The sequence below is a fragment of the Sorghum bicolor genome, chromosome 10, assembly GCF_000003195.3.
Source record: "Sorghum bicolor cultivar BTx623 chromosome 10, Sorghum_bicolor_NCBIv3, whole genome shotgun sequence".
NCBI classification, from domain to species: Eukaryota; Viridiplantae; Streptophyta; class Magnoliopsida; order Poales; family Poaceae; genus Sorghum; species Sorghum bicolor.
Genome location: NC_012879.2, coordinates 3,908,754 through 3,932,074, shown reverse-complemented (window position 1 = coordinate 3,932,074; position 23,321 = coordinate 3,908,754). Strand labels below are relative to the sequence as shown.

Sequence of the window (23,321 nt, the reverse complement as noted above, 5' to 3'; positions counted from 1 at the left end):
GGCAAAGACTTTTTATTATTTTTTTAAAAAAATCTTTGCCGAGAGCCAACTTTCCAGGCTCTCGGCAAAGCTGGAAATTTTTTGTATATATATATATATATCACAAATCCACATGTCTATATCACAATCCACATATATATCACACATGAAACATATCGAAGTCCACAGATATCACAAATCCACATAGATATGACAAATCTAACATAAAGTTCAACATAAACCAAAAGTTCATAACATAAACCACAAGCCCACATGAATATCACTGCTCGAAGTCGCTAGCGCCTCATCCCTAGTGCTGTGACTCCGACCCGTCGTCGCCGTGGCCTCCGTCGTGTCCCGAGCCCCCATCTGGCCAAGCCGACCAGGGTGAGTGCCCCCAGGGTGTGGAGAGCTCGCACCTGCCCATTCCCCTCCGATAGGTCCTGCTCTGCAAAACAAGAAAAACAACACTATAAGTACAAAATTTCGGCAGAACCTCCCCTGCACAGGGAGGTTTCCAAAACCTGAAAAAAGCCGGCTCGATGGCCGACAACACATATATGGCACGAAGGCCACAGATCCACATTTCACATATGGGCGTCAAATGAAATGAAATCAAATTGAATCAATGGGCTAATTGTTGGTGAAACGTCAACTTCTGCAGAATGCCATACACTACGAAAGTGTATGGAGCTACTATCTACGCTACTGTACTTGTTGCTGAGCCGATGCAACTTTGAAAATAAAATTGGCTGTTCGAAAAGGAAAACAAACCAAACTCTGAAAAGCAGACCAAATCGAATACCATTATTATTAGCTGATCTGACAGGTTCAGTATAGTCCTTGTTCGTGTGGAAAATATTAAAGCTGTTCACACATCACAGAAGCTCAGAAGAAACCAGCATAGCTATGTGCGTGTAGCTGCTCTCCAGATCCAGCAGCAAGGATTATTATTCAGGAGTGTCTATGGACTAAATCATGCTAGGTGCATTGTACTACTAACCAGTATCGTACTAAATGATCCGGACAGAAAGAATAGTTGCTAATTGATTGATCAAGACTTGATCACTTGACCGAACTGGAGGCAAAAACATACAAATTATTATTAGCTGATCTGACAGGTTCAGAACTTAAAACATGATGAGATTGCTGACCCGTGAAATGACCATCAGAAGCAGTGTAGAGCATGCTCATATATACTAGAAGCAGATCAGACTAACAAATTCCCAACTCAAAGAACATCACCCCCAATCCCATGTTGTGCACACTACTGCAGTACATATATGCTAAATAATAGTATAAACCAACAGCTAGCAAGCAGAGATGAACATGTATCCACTCCACCACGGTACTCCTGATATGCAAGTACTATTCAATAACTTAGTAGTTCTTTTACCAACAAAAAAGCATTTTGCAGGGCTTGCGCCCCATAATCAGAACATATAGATAGATGCATTTGCAATCAAGCATTAGCCATGAAAAATAATTCTTTGTCAGTTTGCTACACACATTTTGAATGGTTTGGGTTCAGACTGCTTTTTTTTAGAGTTTTATTCAGTACACCGAGACAGCACATTACTGTCATTCTTCTAGTATCTAGTATTTGGTACAAACTTACCGGCTAGAGGCTTGGCGCGAGATGATTCCACGGCGACGCCAGGGACTAGTGTGCTGTCATCAAGCTCGAACCCTAGCAGATCCAAGTCCAGCCGCGTACCTCCTCCCCAGTGACTCCACCTCCTCTCTCACAGCTGCACACCAGAAGGCCTCATCAATGGCTTAATAATCAAGGCTAATCGCTGAGAAAAAGGCAAATCGAACTACTGACCGGAGAAGGGGAGCTGCACGAACGCCCACTTGTCGCCGAAGAGGTTCTCGGGGAGCGTGGTGGGGAACGGGTTGTCGAGCGCGAGCAACGGGCGGGTGCCGGCCTGGAACTCCGGGTGGCGGCTGTACACCACCTCGTACCGCTCCTCCAGCCACAGCAGCAGCGACACGCACCGCCCGCTCAGCAGCAGCTCGATCCGGTCGGGGCTCAGCAGCAGCTCGTAGGTTGCGTAGGCAAAGCGGCGGCCGTGCGGGTGCGGGGACGCGGCGGCCGTGCGGGGTGAGGCGGCGGCGGAGTGCGGGGCATGGGGAGGGGCGGGCCAGGGGCAGGGGCTGTGTGGGCCAGTGGCGCCGGATCTGGTCAGCGGCGGCGGCGGATGGGGTGCGGCGGCGGCGGTGGCGGATGGGGTGCGGCGGCGGCGGCGCGCAGGCGTGTGTGTGCGTATGTGCGATAGGGTTCGGCGAGTGGGTTGGGCCGGGTGCAGATAAGGAAGTTTTTTTTTTTGAAATATCCTTTGCCGAGCGCCGTGTAGGAAGGCTCTCGGCAAAGAAAGGAGCCTGATTTTTCTGAACACAGCCTTTGCCGAGAGCAACACAGGCTGGCTCTCGGCAAAGAACTATTCCCGAGAGCCAGACGGGCGTGCTCTCGGCAAAGAACTGTTAAGTTTTTATTTCTTTATAATTTTAGAGCTGAGTTTTTTTTATGTCTTTGTGATGTAATTTATAAATATATTTTAAAATTTAGCATTAATTTGACTTTTTTCTATATTTAACTAATTAATTTTATTTCTTTAAATTTTTTCACAAAATTCAAATATGAACTGCAGGTACATAGAATATTGGAACTCAGTGATTCGAAAAATGATAGTCAAGATATTTGGTGTATGTTGAGGCCGTATCCACAACCACACATGAAATCTCAACCCTCTAGCTGACGCAACATGTCGAGGAATGTGAGAAAAAAGCGATTAATAATTATATAAATTCTAAATGAAGTCCAAAAATCACCAAACTTGACGACGTGTTATGTTATCGCATGTGGAGACTGTGGTAAAAAATTCATAAGGTTTCGAGTAAGTTGCGACACTGGATGTCTAAAACCTAAACATCTGTGCATGTGATCACATTTCATCACATGCGGAGATGTTTAGGTTTTAGACATCTAGTGTCGCAACTTGCTCGAAACCTTATGAATTTTTTACCACAGCCTCCACATGCGATAACATGACACGTCGTCAAGTTTCGTGATTTTTGGACTTCATTTGCAATTTATATATTTAAAAATCACTTCTACGACACATGGATGGTCATGTTTTGTATACAAGAAATTTAAACTTTTGGATGAGTTTATGGATACAACATCAAAATGCACTCTTGAACATGAACATCATTTTTTGAATGATTATATTTTATTATTTCATGCTCCTACAGTTCAAATTTACTTTTTTAGAAAAATACAAAGAAAATAATTTAATTGATAAAATATAGCAAAATGTTACAAAAAGCTCCCAAATTTGAACATGTGCTTATATACAATATGCAAGGGTTACAGAAAAAGTTTGGGTCCAAAACTCAAAAAAAATCTTTCTTCTTTGCCGAGGGCCATTTCTGGCCGTCGGCAAAGGGACTCTTTGCCGAGAGCCTAACGGCGTGGCTCTCGGCAAAGGTGACGATAACGGATGTCTTTTCCTGGCGCGGCTCCTTTGCCGAGAGCCTATCTTTGCCGAGCGCTAGGCTCTCGGCAAAGCTGGCCTTTGCCGAGGGTCTGGCTTTGCCGAGAGCTAAGCCGTCGGTAAAGGCTCTTTGCCGAGGGTTCTATTTGGCTGTCGGCAAAGGCAGTCTTTGCCGAGAGCTAGCTCTCGGCAAAGCTGGGCCCTCGGCAAAGCTCCCGTTTCCTGTAGTGCTTGCTCTTGTTTTGGTTTTGGTTTTTTCACTCCTTCCTCTTGTTTAGTTTACAATATGTAATCTGTTATCTGCCACCTTGGCCCACCCCCCCTTTGACAGTCAAAAAAATAACTCAGCAGGAGAGTGGCCTGATGTGCAAGTCCAACAGTTAGCACACCTTGCTCTTAGTTGCACGGAGCTGAGCCGGAGGTGCCGTCCTGATCAGGAACCAGCGGTTTTGATTAAGAGAGTCCGAACAAATATAATAACATCTTTAAACGTGATAATTATGCTTTTAATAGTTTTATGCATACAGTTCGTATTCATAATGAAAAATCATAATACTATGATGAAAAATAAGTGATGATAGTTTGATGTTCTACAAATTAAAAAAGGTATTAAATTTATTTTTCTGCAGGGTTAGGGGTGGCCACGGCCCCTGCTGGCCACCCCCTAGTTCCGCCACTGGTCCTGATCTCTTGGGCGATGTGTGGAGAGTGGTTGAGGCCATGCGGGATGCTGCGTCTGCGACTATACCTTTTGTCTTGTCATCTAGATCAATGTCACACAAAAACCGCACTCCATCATATTTCATCTGCCCTATATCTCATGTCTTTGAAAAATAAGCAGCTGATGAATATAGGCTATATCTAATGACTAACCAATACTTGTGTAGTCTTATTTTAGGATGTCATGAGGATCCACATATTGCGGCTGACGAATTCACCTATGAAGGCGAAGACATCAGGATCTGGCTCAACAGTGGCCGTGACACATCTCCAATGATCAACATGTGATCGACTAGAACACGACGAGCTCATTCCCAATCGCGCTCTTCGTTCCGGCATCCAGGAATGGCTGCAGCAGCAGAATACGACCTTGTAGTCTGTTGTTCCCTGTTGGATTGCAGCGTGCTCCTCCACCACAGGTACCAGTAGGGTGCCTCTCTACCAAAGAGTGTTGGTCCTAGACACGTGTCGAGTTATACTCTACAATTAGTTGCTCATCGACTGCTGGCGCCCGTACAGCTTCAAGATTTACTGTAACTAGCTGTGACAGTGCTGTTAACATACTGATGCGGTGATGCTTGCCAAAGCCTGCATGCCCTGTTTACCAAGCGTAGAAGAGGAAATAGCAGTCTTTCCCGGTGTAGTTTTCTCTGACTTTGTTGAGGCAAAGTGACTAAGGAACAGTAATTTGTCTCTCTAAAACAGTTACCTGACTTCGAAAAACGTAGTAATATTAGCATAAAGTCTGATCCATCCATCTACGAAAGAACAGCCTAAAAATTCATCCAAAGTCACAAAAGACATTCATTCCCTGACTTGAAATTAGCGAGTCAGAGAATCCACAAGGTTAATCCTGGTTTCTAGGCGGTTTGAGGCCTTGCAGGACTCTTGGCACCGTTGTCCGAATGTCTGGTGCTATGAGGAGAGAGGCATGCATTCAAGGAGCACAATTCCTTTTTTTTTCAAGGACATATGCTCTCCCACTGTACACCGTTGTCCGAATATTTATATTTAATGCCTTTTCAAAAAATATTTATATTTAATGCTTTATGTATGTGTCGCAATATTTGATGTGATGAGAAATTTTAAAAGTTAATTTTTGGATTTTAGGGTGAACTAGGGGGTGTTTAGTTAAAAAAAATGCAAAATACCAACTACTTTGGAATGATGGAATAGAAAATGCCAAAATTTTCAAAGTCATATTTAGTTCTATCCAAAATGCAGAAATTATTGCCCTCATGAGGCTCTTTTGGGTTTTTTGGTCTCTTGAGGCCAAAATCTAAAATGGAGAATAACCACCTTTTTGCTAAAAAATTTGCATGATCGTTAGTTCCATTTTGCAATACGATAAACCAAAACCTAAAATTTTTTGGAATATGAGGGGAACTAAATGAGTCGAGCATCTCCAAGAGAATAGGTAAATTTAGATATGTAATCTGACTCTCCAAAATAATTTAGACTCTCAAAATAGAAGTGTTCCACAACACCTTTTCTAAATCTAGGTCTTTATTTTTAAACGTACCACCTGATGGCCCTGCATTGAACTAGAATGACATACTATGTACATATTGTTGTTATGCATGCTGGCCTTGTTTAGATGCGAAAAGATTTTAGATTTCGCTATTGTAGCACTTTTGTTTGTTTGTGACAAATATTGTCTAATCATGAACTAGGATCAAAAGATTTGTCTCGTGATTTACAGTTAAACTGTGTAATTAGTTTTTATTTTCGTCTATATTTAATACTTAATGCATGTGCCGAAAGATTTAATGTGACAGATAATCTTGAAAACTTTTTTATTTTTAGGGTGAACTAAATAATGCCCAAGGCAGCCGGATGGCGCAGCACAGTCCCCTCGCCTATTCTGGAGACCGATAAAAACGAAATCGCATTTCATTATTTTGCAAAGCTGAATGACGAGGCTGTTGGAGCCTGCTTTTTTTTTAAAAAAAAATTTACAGATAACGAGTGGGGTAAAGAGGTTGTTAGAGTTGCTCAAAGTCAAGCTACTAATCCTAGTTGCCTTAAGGTCTTGTTTAGTTCCAAATTTTTTTGCAAAATCGACACTGTAGCATTTTCGTTTGTATTTGACAAAAATTATCCAATTATGGACTAACTAGGCTCAAAAGATTCGTCTCGTCAATTTCGATCAAACTGTACAATTAATTTTTATTTTCATCTATATTTAATACTCCATACATGCATCTAAAGATTCGATGTGACGGGGAATCTAATATTTTAAAACTAAACAAGGCCCAAGTGGATTATGGGGGTGTTTGGGACTGCTCTGCTCCACGTTTTTCAGCTTCGCTCCACATTTTTTTGCCAAACGGTTTCAGCTCCATGCACTCAGTTCGAGAAAAAAAGGTGGAGTTGTGAGAGCACCTAATGAGGTACTCCACGAACTCCAATTTTTTGTGGAGCTGCTCCACGGCGGAGTTTATGGAGCAGAGTTCGTGGAGCAGTCCCAAACACTCCCTATATGTTGAAAAAGTCAAATTCTTATCCTTTAAAAAATAAAAAACAAATTCTTCCTCAACTTCAGTGAGGTGGCCCTGATTATGTGATGTTCGCGGCAGTGGCAGACTGGCAGCGCACTAGAAGGCGGGGCCCACCTTCAATCCTGGTGTCCCACTTGGCAGAGACGGAAACCAAACCGCTGCACAAACCACAAAGGAGTGAGAGATGCTCCCCCGCCTGCGCCGGCCGAAGTCTCGTCAAGTCGTCCCCCCATAGTCGCCACCGCCGGCCGCCGCAAGCCCGCCACCCCAAGCCGCGGCCCGCGGGCGAAGACCAAATGCGCTCGCAGTCGCCGTAGCGCCACCGCGCATCGGCCATCCCCCTCCGTTGGGGAGTCGGTCACGCCATGGAGGCGGACGAGCGGGCGGAGGAGGCGCGGCGCGCCAAGGAGGCCGGCAACGACGCCTACCGCAAGTCCTTCCTCGAGACGGCCGTCGAGCACTACACCCGGGGCGGGCTCCTCGACCCCAGAGACATCTCCTTCCTTACTAACCGCGCCGCCGCCTACTTCCGCTTGGGCAAGGTCCCTCTCTCACGCCCCCCAACCCCCCCCCCCCCCCCCACCCCCCACAAGTCCATACCCTCGCAAGCGACGCGGCCGCTGCTGACGATTTGGCGGGCATTTGCAGTATAAGGAGTGCGTGAGGGACTGCGACGAGGCGGTGAAGCGCGGCAGGGACCTCAGCGCCGACAACAAGCTGGTCGCGAAGGCGCTGTTGCGGAAGGCGTCGGCGCTGCTCGAGCTCGCCGCATGCTCCGGAGATTACGCACCGGCGATCAGGGCCCTGGAGCAGTCGCTCACCGAGCATTACAGTGAGGAGACGCACGAGATGCTCAACAGGGCGGTGGTAGTTCAGAAGGAGCTTGAGGAGCAGGAGCGATTGGATCAGGAGATGGCCGACCAACACCGCGAGAAAGGTTTGAATGTTGCTCCATTGTTGACTTGTTGAGCAGTGAAATGTACAATAGGACAATGCTGGTGGACTGCATTTGTATATCAATCACAAAGGAAACACAGATTTTGGGGTGACAATAAATACTCTCAGAAAGTTCCATTTACTTTTGTGTGGATTAGGCCTAGAACTTTGCTACTGTGGGGGTTACCACTTCCCATGTGAATGAAGGACAGAGCACAAAAGAAAGGGACGAGTAGATGCTTCTTCTAGTAATCCGTGTTTTTGAATCATTAGATATCCAATTCCTAAATAGTTATATGCCATTGCGATATACTGCTGCTTACTGTGTACAAACACTGCAGGCAACGAATTGTTCAAGCAGAAGCAATACCATGAAGCAGCAATACACTACACACGAGCTACAAAAATGAACCCAAAGGATCCAAAAGTAAGCATATTGATCATTCCCCCTATTTTCGTTCTCAAGAAATGGTAACTCCATATCCATAGAAAAGTAGTAACTTTTTCTGACATTAGAAACTTTTCTGATAAATTAGATTTACATTGGTAAAAACTAAAATGTCATCTGTGATCAGTCATATTTGGCATGCGTTGTTCACTGTAAAGGCATGTTCTGGAGCTGGCCCCTTTTTCTTTGGCACTCCTGGTTGTAGCAATTAGATTTGTGATTTATGACTGATCTTTCAGGCGTTTAGCAACAGAGCTCAATGCCACATCTATCTGGGAGCTTTACCTCAAGGTCTTGAGGATGCACAGAAATGTGTTGAACTGGATCCAACTTTTCTGAAGGGCTATGTGCGTAAAGCTAAAGTTCAGTTCCTGATGGAAAATTATGAAAATGCTATGGCAACTTACCTAGAGGGTTTGAGGTGTGACCCAAATAATCTGGAAGTTCTTGATGGCTTAAGAAGGTAGCTTTGCAGTTCCCTTCTGCCCTTCTTGAATCATGACACAATCTAAATTGACATCGTGTTTGGTTGAATTAGATGTGCAGCATGCATTAAGAGGGCTAATGGGGGTGATGTTGAGCTTAAGGACTTGAAAGAGATGTTGGTAAGTCTAGTTCCTCTCTTTGGAAAAGTCTTCCATTTCCATGATTGCTTGTTTTGTATTATTCTTGCATGTTACATGTTTGGCTGTCTGGTTTACTGTGGCTAATAATCCTTGCAACACACTTTGGGTAACACAGAAACTGTACTTTTACTAGCAATGTGCAACTTAAGAAGGAGAACATAAAATCCATAAACAGTCTTTATTGGGATCATAAAGCTGCACCTTGTCACTTGTATTTTCACACACCCGCCACATACTTTCTTCTATTTATCTGTTTCTGATCTGCTCGAGCTTATGTATAACTGATGCACAGATGGTGCTTGCATGGCAATTTGTTTTAGTGCACAATTGGTTCTATCATGCCCTTACCTTGACTCCACCATGCCCTAAGCTCAAGTAGGTCTATGAAGAGTAGCCAAGGGGCAACATTCACTTATGGAGTTAAAGTGAAAGCTCTTTTTAGGAAGGATGCAATTTTCCAATTAAATTGCACTATACTAAACAATAGTATTTTAATGGTCCTTTCAGGGAGATTTCCAATCAGAAAATGACCTGCTTAAATTTCGAAAAGCAACAGAACAAGCTACAATACTCAAGAAGGAAGCTTCTGACGAGCGTTTGAAGCGTATTGAATCTGAACGAATGGTAAACTTTTAGCTATGATCCACTTGAAGCTATTATCATTGTAATTATTTTTTTTTGTGGCTAAAAGTTATACTCTGGGTTAGGTATTTGTGGGTTTGTTGTCTCTGTGTGTGTTAGGAATATATATATATATATATATATATATATATATATATATATATATATATATATAACTTCTTTTTGAAAGAACCTGGCAGGAGCGCTTCCTCTCAATTAAGGAAAGAAGTGTTTGGGAGTATTTGTTTGTTAATTTGTGTGGGTTTGTTGTGCCCATGACCCCATGTGTGTCCAGGTGTTATCTTTGCTGTTTTGGGGTTTTCCATACCCCCCTTTTCCTTCTTAATATAAAAGATACGCAGCTCTCCTGCGTATCTGAGAAAAATATACTCTGGACCAGAGGTTAAATATCATCATCCTTTCATTTATTTTCCCAATAGTATTATCATGTAGAGGGTTTAGGGTTGTGTGTATTTTTCTTTTTTCTTTTTGCAGCAGTGCTAGTGCTGTATGATGGCTAGCTGGTGGCTTAGTACTCTTATATATTTAATGCAATGATATGTAGCTATTGCGCAATGTTCGAAGAAATTCTCATGTGGAGTACAGAACAAAGATATTCTACCGTGCTCTTTCTCCAAGCAATGGGCAAGCTTGGAACAGAGCACTGCCACTGTATTTGCAGTTGAATTGCTATGGCACTCTTATGAATGTATTTTTATCCAAAAAAACCCCCAACATATTAGCAGGTTATCTTGACAAAGATTGCTGGCTATTGATCTTATCTTAATAATATGAATGAATGACCATTTTTTTATATAAAAAAAACTGCAGGCTAGAACAATGGAGGAATATCTTTCAGGAGTGCAGCAAGAGTCGGAACGACTTAAGAAACAACATCATGAGGTTATGGAGAAACTTCTGAAGGCAAACATGGATAATGAGCATCTGCAGGGTCAGCTCTCTGAATCCAGAGGACAATATGAACAGATTCTATCAGAGCATGATCGCTTGCTACACGAGAGGAATCATGCTGTCCGTGAGGTTCAAGAGTTACGCCAGAAAAGAGGCCAGATGCTTTCAGTGTTGGTTACAGCAATGCACTGTGAGTTTTCATCGTCTGAACTGGAGCATGCTACTGACAATTTCAGTAGTTCGCTTAAGATTGGAGAAGGTGGGTTTGGCTGTGTGTACAAAGGTACCCTCCGGAACATGACGGTTGCAATAAAGGTGTTGAAACCTGATGGTTTACAGGGGCAATCACAGTTCGAGCAAGAGGTAGGCCAACTCGACTCATTCTGAAATCCAACTTTGTCTTTGTCAACTAAAAAGGTGCTTGATCTGTAGCTCCTTTGAAGTTTATGCTGAAACTTTTTTTAAAAAAAAATCTTTGAAAAGGCATTTGTCCATGAAAGAAATGATGTATAGCTTTTTTGGATTCCTGCTGCAGGTTGCTATCCTGAGTAGAGTGAGGCACCCTCACCTTGTAACCCTGTTAGGAGCTTGCTCGGAGATATCTACACTTGTATATGAGTTCTTACCAAATGGAAGCCTTGAAGATTTTCTCATGTGTGCAGAAAAAAGGCAGACTCTATCATGGCAAATTCGAATCCGGATAATTTCTGAGATCTGTTCAGCACTGACCTTTCTGCACAAGAATAAGCCGCACCCAGTTGTTCATGGAGATCTGAAGCCTGCCAACATCCTTCTTGATGTTAATTTGGTCAGTAAGCTTAGTGACTTCGGTATCTCTCGCCATCTGATCCAGTCCAGCACCAACAACACTACCATGTATCACACCATGCATCCTATGGGAACCCTTCAATACATGGACCCAGAATTTTTTGCCACTGGAGAGCTGACATGTCAGTCGGATATCTATTCTTTTGGGATTGTGGTCTTGCGCCTTTTGACCGGAAAACCTCCTGATGGTATAAAGAGGATTGTGGAGGATGCCATGGAGAAAGGCGACCTGAACTCGGTAGTTGATACCTCGGCAGGAGAGTGGCCTGTTGTGCACGTCCAGCAGTTAGCACTCCTTGCTCTCAGTTGTACAGAGCTGAGCCGGAAGAGCCGTCCTGATCTTTCGGCCGTGGTGTGGGCAGTGGTTGAGGCGATGAAGGATGCTGCAACAATACCTTCAGCCTCATCTTCTAGATCAGTGTCAGATGAAAACAGCACACCATCATATTTCATTTGCCCTATATCTCAGGTGAGTACAATAGGGACGTTTTGCACGTTCATCTAGATTTCCCCACTTTTTTTGACTCAAACGATGAATCAATTGTGGAACATAAGTATTATCGAATATTAAACTCAATGTGTTGTATGCCTTTTGTTCTTTTGTGAAAAATACAAGGAACACATGAACATTTGGTCCCCTGATTCCTAACCATTACAGTACTTCTGTTGTCTTGTCTCAGGATGTCATGGACGATCCACATATCGCAGCTGACGGATTCACCTACGAAGCCGAGGCCATCAGGAGCTGGCTCGACAGTGGTCACGACACGTCTCCAATGACCAACATGCGACTAGAACACGACGAACTCATTCCCAATCGCGCGCTTCGCTCTGCCATCCTGGAATGGCTCCAGCAGCAGAATACGGCCTTGTAGTCTGTTCCCTGTTGGATTGCTGCGTGCTTCTCCACCACTACACACGAGTCGAATTACTCCACTATTAGCTGCTCATCAACTGCTGGCCCCTGCCATGTACAGCTTCAATATTTAACTAGATGTAAGAGACTAAGAGTGTACCATCTACCATGTAACCGTCGTAATATAGCTAGTGTTATTAACATACTAATGCCTGCCAAAGCTTGCATGCCCTGTTTAGCAAGCGTAGAAGAGGAAATAGCAGCTTCGTTCCTTGTACTGTGTGGCTCTAAGTCTGAAGGTCCTACACCGGATTTGCTTGATTCCTCAGGCTCTCACCCGTATTGTACGTTCCACAGCTGCAGGTGCATCAGCAGCACCGACTGCCAGGCTGCCAAGAAGAACGGATCAAGCTTCAAATGCTGTTCCGGTAGTGGAGCTTCTTTTTTTCCCGAACAATTCGGTGGTAGAGTTTCACGAGCATTAAATATTTAGACACATACATGAAATACTAAATATAAATTATTTACAAAAAAAAATACAGTTAGAGAGTAATTTGCAAGACACATACATAAAGTACTAAATATAAATTATCTACGAAACTAAAAATACAGTTAGAGAGTAATTTGCAAGATAAATCTTTTAAACCTAATTAGTCCATGATTAGATACTATTTATCAAATAAAACGAAAATACTACAGTACCTATTAAACTTTAATAACCCCAACCAAACACCCGCCAAAGTACCCTACTACAACTTCGTTGATCGAAGGCAGTGCTAGTTTAGCTTAGAGGCTCTAAGCTCAATAATAAAACTAAGTGCTTGACTATAAGTCAAGTGATAAAAGCTACGTTATATAGTAGTTGTTTTGTACTTGTCTATTCCTCCTCGCAACATTTGTTATTTGAGCCCACTATTGTCTATGCATTCGTGCCCAGCTTGATGCTTGTATGGGAGTCAAGTTATTATCTCTCATCTTTCTTCTCTTTTTCATATCAACATTAACTTGACTATAAGCCCATTATTGCACTCGCTCTCAGAGAATTGTCTATTGTTCCCAAAGTTAGCTGCCAACGGACACTTGTCTCGATGATGATGTCAAACACCTTCCATGAACTTAGGAACATGTGTAAAGTTATATATTTTAGTGGACCAACTAATTTTCAGTTTGTACGGTTGAACCCGGACACATGACATGGTTGATTATTTACCGGTACTGCTGTAACAACTCTCCCAATATCTACAAGATCAGCTCTCTGACTCCAGAGCACAATATGACTTGCTTCTATCTGATCATGGGCAGGTACTATAGAGAGGAGAACCATGCTCTCCGGCCGGGAGGCTGAAGACTTAAGTCAGAAAAGAGGCCAGATGCTTTCAGTTTTTGTTAAATCAATCAATGCATTGTGAGTTTTCATTATCTGAAGTTCTGAACTGGAGTATGCTACTGAAAATTTCAGTACTTCTCTAAAGATAGTAGAAAGTGGGGTTTAGATGTGTATACAGAGGTATCCTGAGGAACATGACTGTTGCAACAAAGGTTTTGAAACCTGACAGTTCAAGCAAGAGGTAGTCCACTCAACTCATTTTATATCATATATACTAGAAAAAGGTTGTTGATCTCTAGCTCCTTTCCAGTTCACAATGACGACAACAACAAAACCTTCTAGTCCTGAGCAAGTCGGGGCAGACTAGATATGGAAAGGAACATGAGCCATCAAACAAAAAATGAAGAGGTTATGTAAATTAAAATAAATTAATAGCAGTATAATAATATAAAAAAGAAAATCCTATAGTTCATAGTTTTGGCACATGGGCGGCAGATTTCCACGTGCTGATGCTCAGGGTCGTCTTTGCTTAAGTTCGTACCAAACGGAGGAAGCCTCGAAGAATTTCTTGTGCGTGTGCAGAAAAGAGGCGAGGCGAATTCTTCCCTATTAAATTCGCATCGGAATTATTGCAGAGACTTGTTTCAGCCCTGATCTTTCTGCACAAGAACGACTGAACCTCACCCTGCAGCCGTTCATGGAAATCTCAAGCCACTCAACATCCTTCTGGATGCAAACCCATGATCAGATTAAAACCCAATTTTTTTTCAAAATTTCCTGTCACATCGAATCTTATGGCACATACATAAAACATTAAATATAGATTAGAAAAATAACTAGTTGCATAATTTGCCTGTAATTTGCGAGATAAATTTTTTGAGTCTAGTTAGTATATGATTAGATAATAATTACCAAATAAAAATGAAACCTAAAATTTTTTCAACTCCTCAACTTGGCCTTGTTTAGTTCCCAAAAATTTTGGAAAATCGACAATGTAGCACTTTCGTTTGTATTTGACAAATATTATCCAATCATGGACTAACTAGACTCAAAAGATCCGTCTCGTCAATTCTGACCAAACTGTGTAATTAGTTTTTATTTTCGTCTATATTTAATACTCCATGCATGTGTCTAAAGATTCGATGTAACGGAGAATCTGAAAAATTTTGTAAATTTTTTTGGAAACTGGCCTGTTTGGTTCCCCTTGCTAAATTTTAGCTAGCTAAAATTATTTTAGCTACTCTTGGGTGACTAATGGAACTAAACTATTTTAGCTCCTTTTAGTCATTGTGTTTGGAACTTTAGCTACTAAAGTGACTAAAGTTTAGTGAGCTAAAATTTAGTTGGTGGAACCAAACAGGGCCTAAACAAAGCCTAAAAAGGGGCTAAACTTATAGCGACTTGGGTATCTCTCCCTCCTGCCCTTCTCCTGGTCCAGTCTAGCACCAATGATACCGCGGGAATCCCCTTGTGCATGCATGGCATGGACCCGGAATTCTTCCTTGCCACTGGAGAGCTGACACCTAGCTCCCATGTTGGTCTTTTGACAGGAAAGCAGCCACCTGATGATGGTATAAAGAAAGAAGATTGTGGGGGAGGATGCGATGCGTTGCGATGCCATGGAGAAAGCAGGCGACCTGCACCTGCACGACTCAAGAAACAAGTGTGGTCTGACGACGAATAACCACTGCTTTTGTGTGCATGTTTTCAGGAGCTCGTGAAACGATCCACGACACGTCCCAACAAGGCGCTTCGTTCTGCCATCCTGGACCAGGATATTGGCTCCAGCGGCAGAGAATGACCTTGCACTTGTAGTCAGTCTGTTCTGGTACTTTGGTTGCTGCCTTGCTGCGTGCGTGCTTCTCTGGCCTCCCCAAGTACCACTACGGTGCTCCTCTACCAAAGTCTTGTACTCTTGTGTGTGGTCCTCACTCGTGATAAATTGAATTATTGCCCGAGTAACGTCTACTACTAATTTCGTTGCTCATCAAGACATCAACAGCCATCACCAGTACATCTCAAAGAAAAAAAAAAGTTATCGCCAGTACAGCTTTAACATTCAACGTGTAACAGTGTCCCATGCCATGTAGCTAGGAGTTTAGAGTTTAGGCCCAGTGTTTAGCTAGCTAGTGCTCCTGTTCCATATGCTGTGTTTTGGCAGATTTTTCTTGTCAATGTGGCCGAGCTTTCGATCTGCTCTTTATGCACAGCAGTTAGCTATGAACTCTCTAGACCTGTACAAGTGTACAGTACTACTGAGGAGCCACAACTAGTGTTATCAACTTTTTTCATGGAGTGAGAAACTGAGAACTCCCAGTGTAATGCTGAGCGAGGACGCTGGCAGCACTCTGGGCCAACTCGTGTTTGGCATTGATGCCATGATAGGCAAGAACCTTCACCGATTTATTATGAGAGAAAAATATTGTTTAATGGCTGACAAATTCAACAAGGAAGTTCAAGCGAACAGAAAAAAAATCTAATATCAACAAAACAAAAATCTCTATAGCCGGTGTGGCCGAGGAATTTTTTCTAGACCCATGCTTGACTGAATAAACTAGACCCAGCAAGTCACATATGTCCGCTAACAGTGGAAGTTTCTCTAGTTAGTTGGCGAAAATTTTTACATTTGCCTACTATAACATTTTTGTTTGTATTTGATAATTATTGTCTAATTATAGACTAACTAGGGTCTTGTTTAGTTCCGAAAAATTTTAGGAAATGGACACTGTAGCATTTTCGTTTGTATTTGACAAATATTGTCCAATCATGGACTAACTAGGCTCAAAAGATTCGTCTCGTCAATTTCGACCAAACTGTGCAATTAGTTTTTATTTTCGTCTATATTTAATACTCCGTGCATACGTCTAAAGATTCGATGTGACTGGGAATGTGAAAAATTTTGCAAAATTTTCTGGAAAGTAAACAAGGCCTAGACTAAAAAATTTATCTTGTCATGTAATCAATTATTTTTTATCTATATTTAATACATCATAGATTTATCCAAAGATTTGACGTGACTTAACTAAACAAGTCGTGAGTACTAGTAAGTAGTGGGTAGTGGCGTGGGTTGGAGTGGCTAGGCCTTGTTTAGTTTGTGAAGAGAAAAATTTAGCGATACAGTAGCATTTTCGTTTGTTTGTGGTAATTATTGTCCAACCATAGACTAACTATGTTCAAAAGATTCGTCTCGTTAATTTCGACCAAATTGTGTAATTAGTTTTTTTTTGTCTAAATTTAATACTCTATGCATGCGTCTAAAGATTTGATGTGACGAGGAATCTTGAAAAAATTTTAAGTTTTAGATGGAAGGAAAACGTGATTTGTGTGGGTGGTGGGCTGTTGGCGTGCGGAGGGATATAGGATTCACCGGTTGGAAAGAGGGAGACTTTGAACGTGTTTGGTTTGCATTGATAAAATTTAGCTCCCGTTATATTAAATATTTAACATATATATGGAGTATTAAATATAGATTATTTATGAAACTAAAAACACTACTAGAAATAATTTACGAGACGAATCTTTTAAACCTAATTAGTTTATGATTGAACATTAATTGTTAAATAAAACGAAAAAACTATAATATCTGTTAAACTTTAACATCTCCAACCAAACATTCCCTTAAATACTTCGAGTTTTCATTTATTTAGACTATGCTACTTTGATTTTGGATCAAGGAAAGTGAAATGTTTATATGGGCTTGCAGGAATTTTTCACCCATAGGTTAACGGATACTAAAACTGCTAGACCGCTCTGATACAAAAGTTTGGTCTATTTATGCACTGATAGGTATCGTATTTAGTTCATATACTCAAATTTTAGGTCTTGTTTAGTTCACCTTAAAATCTAAAAACTTTTTAAAATTCCCCGTCACATCGAATCTTAAGGCTTAGATATAAATAAAAACAAAAACTAATTACACAGTTTACCTGTAAATCACGAGATAATTTTTTTTAGCTTAGTTAATCTATGATTAGATAATATTTGTCAAATAAAAATAAAAATACTACAGTACCGAAATCAAAAAGATTTCGTAACTAAACAAGACCATAGAGTAAATATCCATCGGTATCATTTTATGAGTGGCGGGTCCCCGACGATGCCATCTTCAGTTGCCGGTCCTCAATCAGAAATAATGGCTGTCAGTCGCGGACGCACTTGCACTGTAGTAGTACGTCCGTAGCCATAGGCTACAGGTATTTCACCTATCTCATCAAATCTTTAACACATATATAGAATAATAAATATAGATAAAAAACTAATTGTATAATTTAGTTATAAATCACGAGACAAATTTTCTAACATCCTTCTAGCACATTGCACGTGATACCAAAAATTTCTTTTTGCGAACTAACGCGTAGCACTAAATGCACTTGTCTTGCTGGTTTGTCACCTTGGAACAAAGGATTTATTAAGAAAATTATAGGATAGGATTTGACGATTCTAAAATTCTAACTTTTTAATGGAACTGCTCGATCCGTAAGAATTTTGAAGGAAATCTAATATACTCCCTCTATCCTTAAATAAGTTAATTCTTAGAATTTATACCAATCAAACTTTTTAAACTTTAACTAGCAGCTTTATAGAAAAGAGTAAGAGCATCTATGATATAAAATGAGCATGTTATAAAAATATATTTTATGATAATTCTAATAATACTAATTTGATATTATAAATCTTAGTGTTTTTATAGAAATTCGGTTAAAGTTTAAAAAATTTAACTTAATATAACTTTAGAAATTGATTCTTTCAGAGACAAAGGGAGTAAAGTATTTCATTGTGTTTATTTCTCTCTTCTAATTTTTGTGTTTCTTTTGAGACACACTCCTTAGTTCTAAACTATAAGATATTTTGGTTTTTCTAAATATATAAGGCGGGATTGTGTCTGCAATTTGCCACACCACACCGAAGTTTCAGCGAGCGTTTGGTGCATTACCAAACTTGTGGCATGTCACAGTCTTGCCACAAGAGCGCGATTCATTTTTTCGCCATGATCCGCCTAACTAGCTTGTGGTGGACAAATCAGCCGTCGAACTTTCGGCGCTACCGCATGCGCAACATGTCGTGCAGAGGAGTTGACCAAACGAGCCCATAGTTTTTGTACACACACACACACACAATGTCTAGATATATAGTGAAAGTAATCTATCTAGAAAAGCTATATTTTGGATAAGGATGTCTAGATCAATGGCCAAGATTGAGGAAGTGGATTGCTCTTACTTGACTTGGATGAAGAACCCCCTGATGATCAAGAAGACAAAGCCCATCATCTTGGAAGAGTGACATGCAACTTCAACCCTATATTTTTCTTATACCTATGTTTTGGATATCTTGCATTCAAAAAGGTTCCAAAGCAACATTGGGTCATCAATACTATTTCTAGCATTATTACGGACATGGTTTTACGATAGCCCATCCCTATTATTCTTTCTAATAGATCGACTCCGCCATAAGCAGGTCAATTATTTTATTTTTCATTTCTCCCCTTCGTCGTTATCAAGCATATCTCTCACTTTACATTATTTCACCATTGTCCATCCCTCCTCATCAACCTTCACCCCCCTTCCCCTGCTAGTAAGCACCTCTCCCTCGAGCCCTCCATGGAAGCCCTAGACATCGATTCCCGATGGTGCAGCTACAAGTAGAGAGCACAACCCCTAATCTTGGCCAACAATGGGCACAAACTATGGTTTTTGGTGGGGGTAGGGGCTTGGACCTGACGGCTCGGGGCTTGGTTCACGTACGTAGGGGCCAACACAGACCAACAATGCTTAGGTGGGAACTAGTAGCTTTAGACTGCGCTTGCATGAAGTGGACATGTATTGGTGTTTGTCGACGAAAGCTGGTCGGCAGTCTACCTTGGGGTATACCTACGGTAGTAGTTTATCGGTAGACGGTGCGCAAACTACGAACTCGATGGTGACGCAAGACACGGGCGAGCTTTTTATCCAGGTTCGGCCGCCGAGTTGGCGTAATACCTACGTCCTGCGTCTGATTGTATTGATTTGTGTTGAGAGAATAATCTGTCTATGATCTGTCCTCTAGGGGACCCCTGCCCCTCCTTATATATCGTGAAGGGACAGAGTTACAAGCAAAGTATCCTATTTGGTACAATATCTTGTAGCCTTGCGGTGCACGCCGACTAGTCGTGCGCCGCACGTCTTCATCCTGTGGGCCGAGCCACCTCTGATGGTGCGGCCCATATAGGCCCATGAGGGTATAGGGGTTTATACCCCCACAGTGTTGCTCACCCGAGGTGGCGACTTGGGGGCTGATGACTTAGGGTTGGGCTCTCCAGCACATGCGTAGACTGTGGTGCTCGGACAAGGTAGTAGCTATGGTCCATTATGAGCAGGGGAAGAAGAAATGGTAGTTATTGTGGAGCCTTTGTTATTGGGGAAGATGTAACTCTCCCTTTATTTGGGAGATGATGGGGAAGTTTTTTGGTAGACACCAAAGAAAAAACGACTATTAGGGTCTGTTGGAGGAAAAAACACTATCTTATAGGGGTGTATTTTCTGGAGACTACCGTAGATGCTCAAATTAATGGCATGGGGAAACACAAAGAAGTTGCAGGCAGAGTGATGAATAGCGTTGTAGGTTGCGCAAGGAATGGGGAGATCGAGTGAGTTTCTCGCCAAGTCTTGCCATGCATGACGGGGCAATGGAGATGGAGTTGAACACTTGGAACAATGTGAAACATGGTATCATTCCATGTTTTGGAAACTTCATTCGCAAACGAGAAACGAAGCAACATGGCACATCGTTCTAAACGTAAGCGAGAACTTGACCTAGATCAAATGCACAAAGGAGAGAAAACATGACTAATAGTCCACGATGGTACATTGGTACTGGCTGACCTTTTATAGTGGTTGGTATCGTTTCCCATCGCCTCCACTAAATATCATTTTTTCTTGATTTAATTCATAGAAGGATAATAAGGTCATTATACAAGATCCTCTCAATCCCCAACCCCTATCCCGCCGCTGCTCCCTCCCCCACCCCCGACGGACCGCGGCCACCGCCGGCTTCTTCACATACATCGCGTCATCGGATCCAACTCCCCCTCCTTGCACGCAACTCGGTGACCTTAGCAACGACGACCTGGATGTCCTTGCGCGAGGTCAGGAGCGTCGACGGGAGCTAGGCAGCGGCAGAGGAGGATGCAGTGGCCTAGATGTCATCAGGAGCAAGGCGGCAACAGAGGATTCGGTGGCCTAGATGAACCCTAATTAGAATCTCATCAAACTATATTACTTCAATTATACATCCCAACTTTACTACTCCTTTTGCAATTGTGCATTTACCCTTTTACCCTTTATTAAAAAAGAAATACAAAAAAGAAATTATCACTCATCTATTTGGAGTCCTAATCCTCTCAATTTCGGATGCGATGGGAGACGACGTGACGCATATGGCCCACCGACTATAAACACACACTTATCGCTTCCCATCGCCTCTCATCCTTTTTCATGTTATTGGTCCAACGGTTATAGACACACCAATCGTTTCTCATCACCTCTCCAACCATTGTAAAAATATTCTTATCAAAACAAAACATATTTCTTGTTGTGAGAAATCATTCCAATTATAGTAAACTCATGTTTTATCTCTCCAACAAATAATATACCCTCCCTCCATAAAACAATGCAATTCTAGCACTATACTACTAAATGAAAGTATCTTGTGCTTGACAAATTATATATAAAAATCAATATCTATGATATCAAATAAATATCTCAGATTTGTTATTGTGAGATATATTTTTATAATATATCTAGATGTTTTTGTAAATGTTAATATATTTGTCTACATATTTAATTTAATAAAATTTTAGATAGTTTAACAAAGAATGCACTTAGAACTGTCTTTGATTTTTTTGAGACGGGGGTATGAAGGAGTAGATGCATAGTATGCTCATAACAGTCGTCGTATCCTGGTTCGTAGAAACGACAGCATCTCGCGCGCGTCCACCCCGTTCTTTTTTTTTACAACAGCGTCCACCCCGTTGCTCGGTCCCATCGCTCAGGCCCGGCTGGCCGGAGCCAGCGGCACCTAGGACTGGGGGCCTTGTTTACTTCCACCCAAAATTTAAAATTTTTCAAGATTTCTTATGACATCGAATCTTTAAATACATGTATAGAGTATTAAATATAAACAAAAATAAAAAATAATTATATAGTTTGGTCGAAATTTGCGAGACAAATTTTTTAAGCCTAGTTAGACAATAATTACCACAAACAAACGAAAGTCCTACAGTGTCGTGAAATTTTTTCCTTCAGAAACTAAACACGACACTGGCCTTGTTTAGTTTAGTTCGATTAAAACAAAAAACTTTTTAAAATTTATCGTCATATGATCATATCGAATCTTGATGCATATACATAAAGCATTTAATATAGATTAAAATAAATACTAATTATATAGTTTATATGTAAATTGTAAGAAAAAAAAAGCTTAGTTACTTTATAGACAATATTTATCAAATAAGGCCTTGTTTAGATCCAAAAACTTTTTGGATTTTGACACTGTAGCACTTTTGTTTTTATTTGACAAACATTGTCCAATCATTATATCTGGGCATACAGTCCGAGCCCGTGAGCACGGCCCGAAGCCCGTCATTTTGGCCCGGCCCTAGCCCGGCCCGGCCCGAAGGTCATTGGGCCCGGGCTGGCACGGCACGGGGCTGCAGGCCGTGCTTGGGCCGCACTTCAGGCCCGCGGGCCGGCACGGCCCGGCCCGCCAAATAACAACATTGTATAAAATAACTCATTTTGATATCTAAATCTATTCTCTACATCTGTCATATGTATTTGAATGTGTTCTTTATACTGATGAAGTGATGAATTGATGAATGTGTTTGAAATATACTTTTAAATCTGTGTTTATTGATATGTTATTGTTCAACGGGCTATGGGCTGGCCCGGCCTGACGGGCCCGCCCGGTACGCAAAAAGGCCCACGGGCCCGTGCTTGGGCCAGAGGTCAGGCCCGCAGGCCGGTAAGGCACGGCCCGCAGAGCACGACGGGCCCCCTCGGCCCGTTAAGCAACGTGCCGGGTGTCGTGCCGGGCCGGGCCGGGCCGGCCCGTTGCCCAGGTATACCAATCATAGAGCAATTACTTTTTTTATATATATATTTAATATTCTATGTATGTGCTGCAATATTTGATGTGATGAAGAATCTTGTAAAGTTTTAGATTTTTGAGTGTATCTAAATAAGACCTAAAAGTAAAATTGTTATAACGTCAAAATCAAAAGACTTTTTATATGCCGCAGGCAAGGTACGTAAAGTGCGCGCGTCAGGTTTTGTGCCTGTGCCCCTGCACTCTGGACACCAGGCAGCGGTCGACACGTGCCCCACGGCGGGTCCGCCCGGCAACCATGTCCACAGGCCACAGCGGCCACGCACAGGCATGCGTACGCACGGCGTGGACACTGGCCCAAATAGATACTGTATCTATCTATCTCCATGACCCCATCCATCCCGTCCGTCTCTTAGGCCTTGTTTAGTTCACCCCGAAAACCAAAAAGTTTTTAAGATTTCCTGTCACATCGAATTTTGCGGCACATGTATGAAGTATTAAATATAGACGAAAACAAAAACTAATTACATAATTTAACTGTAAATCGCGAGATGAATCATTTGATCTTTGTTAGTCCATGATTCAATAATATTTGTCACAAACAAACAAAAGTGCTACAGTACCGAAATCCGAAATCTTTTCGGAACTAAACAAGGCCTTAATCTGTTTGCTTGAGTATCAATTGTATTTTCTCTCGTAACAAATTAGTTATTGAATAGTAGCATATAGTACAATTCTCACTGCTGAAGACATAATACCTTTTGCACTCAATAAAAATCTTGCCAAGTGTCATACTTAGTAAAGGGCACTCGGCAGAAAATAAGTCGATGACGACACCTTTGACAAGTGTCACACTTTGCAGATTTTTGCAGAACCTACAAAATTTTTTGTAGAACCTATCGTTGGACATAGTTTTTGCAAGAAAAAACTATAAACCGGACTTCACAATACAGAATCATAACTCAAAATTTTGAAGTTAACTTTCA

At 41.7% G+C, this 23,321-nt stretch overlaps 1 protein-coding gene and 1 pseudogene across 1 annotated transcript; one reads left to right on the top strand and one right to left on the bottom strand.

Moving 5' to 3' along the window:
- On the bottom strand, nt 140-2,321 carry LOC8070872 (annotated as a pseudogene).
- On the top strand, nt 6,876-12,248 carry LOC8070871 (U-box domain-containing protein 57). The gene is made up of 9 exons (XM_002437839.2): nt 6,876-7,242; nt 7,349-7,637; nt 7,978-8,063; nt 8,324-8,547; nt 8,623-8,689; nt 9,218-9,334; nt 10,163-10,606; nt 10,779-11,540; nt 11,752-12,248. Exons 1-9 carry the CDS (start codon nt 7,066-7,068, stop codon nt 11,944-11,946), a joined length of 2,361 nt encoding a protein of 786 aa, XP_002437884.1. The 5' UTR covers nt 6,876-7,065; the 3' UTR covers nt 11,947-12,248.

Bases quoted from the DNA above. Each gene is read 5' to 3' on its own strand.
- LOC8070871 (XM_002437839.2), top strand. From the start codon at position 7,066: ATGGAGGCGGACGAGCGGGCGGAGGAGGCGCGGCGCGCCAAGGAGGCC. The intron at 10,607-10,778 runs GTAGGCCAACTC...TTCCTGCTGCAG, and splicing joins AATCACAGTTCGAGCAAGAG to GTTGCTATCCTGAGTAGAGT. The intron at 11,541-11,751 runs GTGAGTACAATA...GTCTTGTCTCAG, and splicing joins TCATTTGCCCTATATCTCAG to GATGTCATGGACGATCCACA.